At 28.1% G+C, this 3132-nt stretch overlaps 3 protein-coding genes across 3 annotated transcripts in view; 2 read left to right on the forward strand and 1 right to left on the reverse strand.

Annotated features, from left to right (window-relative positions):
- The window catches only part of LOC108737647 (probable trafficking protein particle complex subunit 2), a 4932-nt gene extending 2502 nt beyond the window's left edge, over window positions 1-2430 (reverse strand). The window contains exons 1-2 of the mRNA XM_025978607.1: window positions 2222-2430; window positions 1940-2171 (exon numbers count right to left, since the gene is read on the reverse strand). Coding sequence (XP_025834392.1) covers window positions 1940-2171; window positions 2222-2329 — 340 coding nt within the window. The 5' untranslated portion in view covers window positions 2330-2430. The remainder of the gene's footprint in view (window positions 1-1939; window positions 2172-2221) is intronic.
- Window positions 201-1094, forward strand: LOC108737679 (ABC transporter G family member 20-like). The gene is made up of 3 exons (XM_018470702.2): window positions 201-466; window positions 546-632; window positions 765-1094. Exons 1-3 carry the CDS (start codon window positions 202-204, stop codon window positions 974-976), a joined length of 564 nt encoding a protein of 187 aa, XP_018326204.2. The 5' UTR covers window position 201; the 3' UTR covers window positions 977-1094.
- Window positions 2431-2822: 392 nt separating the features above from the next.
- Window positions 2823-3132, forward strand: part of LOC108737676 (ABC transporter G family member 20) — a 7771-nt gene continuing 7461 nt past the window's right edge. The window contains exon 1 of the mRNA XM_025978744.1: window positions 2823-2974. The gene's annotated coding sequence lies outside the window, so the exon portion shown is untranslated. The remainder of the gene's footprint in view (window positions 2975-3132) is intronic.

Consider the following 3132-nt stretch of genomic DNA (forward strand, 5'->3'; position numbering starts at 1 on the left):
TGTTTTTACCTTATTACGTAAGTAAAAAAGAAACGCTAGAAAAAATTGAATGGAACTTTTAAAAACAAAAATTAATTAAAAGGGAACTAATAAAAACAGTTGAAAAGCAAAACAAAATATACTGAAAAAAAAAAAACAAAAAATAACAAGTGAGGAACACCATTCAGAAACTAATATTCTTTTTTTTTTTATATTTTCAGGATGATTTTCTTTTTGGGTACGACGAATACATCGACAATAATAATTTCTGATCGATTAGAAGGTGTTTGGGATCGATCGATAGTCGCGGGGGTTACTTCAGCCGAAATATTGTTAACCCATTTTGTCACCCAACTTTTGATAATTATTTTCCAGTCAGCTCTGATAATGGTATTAACGTTCGCAATATTCAAGTACACCTCAGAGGGGAGTCTTGTGGTTATTACAGTGCTGATATTTTTGCAAGGTCTTTGCGGAATCAGCTACGGTAACGTTATGTGAAATAAAAAAAAATAGAATCGAACAAAAGAAGACGAATCTACTATTGTTTTTTTTTTGTTTTTCAGGATTTTTAATATCGGTCTTTTGTAGCGACCATAATTCAGCCAACATATTGTCCACTGGCGTGTTTTATCCCATGATCTTAACTTGTGGTAAGTATTAATTAATAAATAAGACAATCGGAAGAAATTAACTGAAACTGAACCAATTAAAACACTAAAATTCCACATAAACACGTTTATAAATGAAGGGTGACCAAACAAATATTTGATGAATTTTATTAGGCTTGGTGTGGCCCATCGAAAGTATGCCAACAGTTCTTCGTTGGATATCTCTTTGTTTGCCATTTACAGTACCGATTTTATCGGTGAGAAATGTTCTTAAAAAGGGATGGGGTATGACCCATCTACATGTCCTGAATGGCGTTGGCCTGGAAATACTTTGGTGCGTTATTTTAGGCACCATTAGTGCTTACCAACTAAAAAAACGTAGATAAATTGTGATTATTTGTTTAGCAAAGTGTTCGTTTATTTATTTGTGGATGTTTTATATTAGTTTGTTTAAGCAATTGCTATTGTAAATAAAAAAAAAGGAATAAAATGGTTGTTTGCTCATTATTTGTTTTGTTTTAAGCAGTTGCTAGCGTAAAACAAAATTAAAAAAAAGAAGGTATGAAGCATTTGTTTGCTCATTTTTTTGTTGTTTTAAACAACTGAATGAATAATAAAAGGATGAAAAGTCATTATTACGTTTTTAATGATTATTTTAATAAGAAATTTAAAAGTACAAAAAAAATACAAAAATTTACTCTTATCTTCAACCCTATAAGTAATAAAAATTATACACCTACATATTCATAGTACGAAAGTATTTAATTTTTTTTTACAAAACGTTACGTATTTAAATTTTTGATTTCCAATGTCAAGTAGGTTGTTAGGGACAAAACAAAAGATATACAGGGTGACAGAATACAAAAAAATGTTTGAGGTGAAACTTGAAAAAAAAGTAAACCGGTGCCAAAGCAAAACATCTGTACCAATAAGTTACAATAAAATAATTTAATTTTTACAATGCTAATTCGAAAAATATTCGCTTTATATGAAAATAGACTACAAGATTTAAATGGTAATACAATGTTAAAATCCACGTTATCTTATTGCCTCCATGATAAAACCTTTTTCCATTAATGCCTACTTTATTTAAATAGTTTTGTATTTTTTTTTATTTTTAAAGTCTTCATTTATAATTTGTTTGTTTCTAAAAATTTTCAAAACAATAATTAAATCGACATACGGGCAATTTTCCAATTACTGTTGATTAAATCAATTAAAATTATTACCTTGGTTAAGGAAGCCTGATACGTCTTCATACAAATAGCATTAAAATCATAAAAACAGCGTATTTTACAAAAATAAAACACAACTGTCGATAAATATGAGTACTATGTACAAAACAATATTACAAACAAGTACACNCATTTCAGTAAAAAAGTTTTTAATTCCATCTTCGTTTTTAATATCGTGAACCATAACAAAACGTATTAAACTGGCTGTGACATAGGCTGATACTAAAAGTTGATTAAACTTGTCTACTGATTTTAAATACATATTGTGGTTTTTCCATTTATGTTCATCTATGAGGTCAAGAGCAGCATGAGCTATAAACTGATTTAAATGTTGGTGGTCTTCTTTCTGAAAATGTAAAAGATTAATAACTTGCTTAAAATTAGTTAATATCTAACCTTGGGTTCCTTGCTGTTTGTGAAGTCCATTTCAAATATGGGGTTGTCATTATGACCTACAATTATAAAATAATAATTTCCATACATTGGCTCATTTTTCTTAGGCATTTTCACTTATATTTTGATATAAATTGGAAAGTTTAGTATTCTACTTTTTATAGGTTATGTATTCCTGACGTTTGTGACCTTGACCATTTTATTCATAGAAAGAAAAATTTTCAATTCTATAGGACCAGTTTGAATTTTTAAATACTTCGCGCCAGTTTTGTTTTAGTAATAAACATAAACAAACGGAATTGTTAATTCTTATGTGATTATTATGCGAAAACAAGACCAAAAAATTAATTTAACTAAAGACTGCAATACTATTTGTAGATGACCAGAAAAATAAACTAAAATAATGCATTTTCTATGTTTAATTTAGAGAAACAATTTACAAACCCTGAAGCAATTAATTTTCAATAAATTCGTTCAAGGTTTTTCTATAAACTAAATTAAATCAATAAAATGATGTTTAAATGTGTTGGCTCGTATTTCTACATAATGCAACTGAATAAAATTGGTAGGGGTGAAACAAAAACTCAAGCTTCAGTACCGAGTACAATTATTATTACTGTTGACAATTACAATCACATTATTTGCAGTAGTTTGATAACTTTGCGAGACATGCAAAGTGTGATCGGTGGCAATTGTGATTTTCGTCTTTTGTGTTTGTCAGAAACAAAAGAATATTTTGTATTTTCATTCAGAAAGGTAAATAAAAAAGCGTCTACGAACAAACGAAACACAAAAAACCTTTTAAAAGTAGCATTTCAAAAACAAAAGTTAACTAAAGTAATGTTAAAAAAAGTATGTTATATAAAAAAAGTTCAATTTTAATTACTAAAATTAAATTTTGTCAAAAGTTAACC

The sequence above is a fragment of the Agrilus planipennis genome, unplaced genomic scaffold, assembly GCF_000699045.2.
Source record: "Agrilus planipennis isolate EAB-ADULT unplaced genomic scaffold, Apla_2.0 scaffold7, whole genome shotgun sequence".
Lineage (NCBI taxonomy): Eukaryota > Metazoa > Arthropoda > Insecta > Coleoptera > Buprestidae > Agrilus > Agrilus planipennis.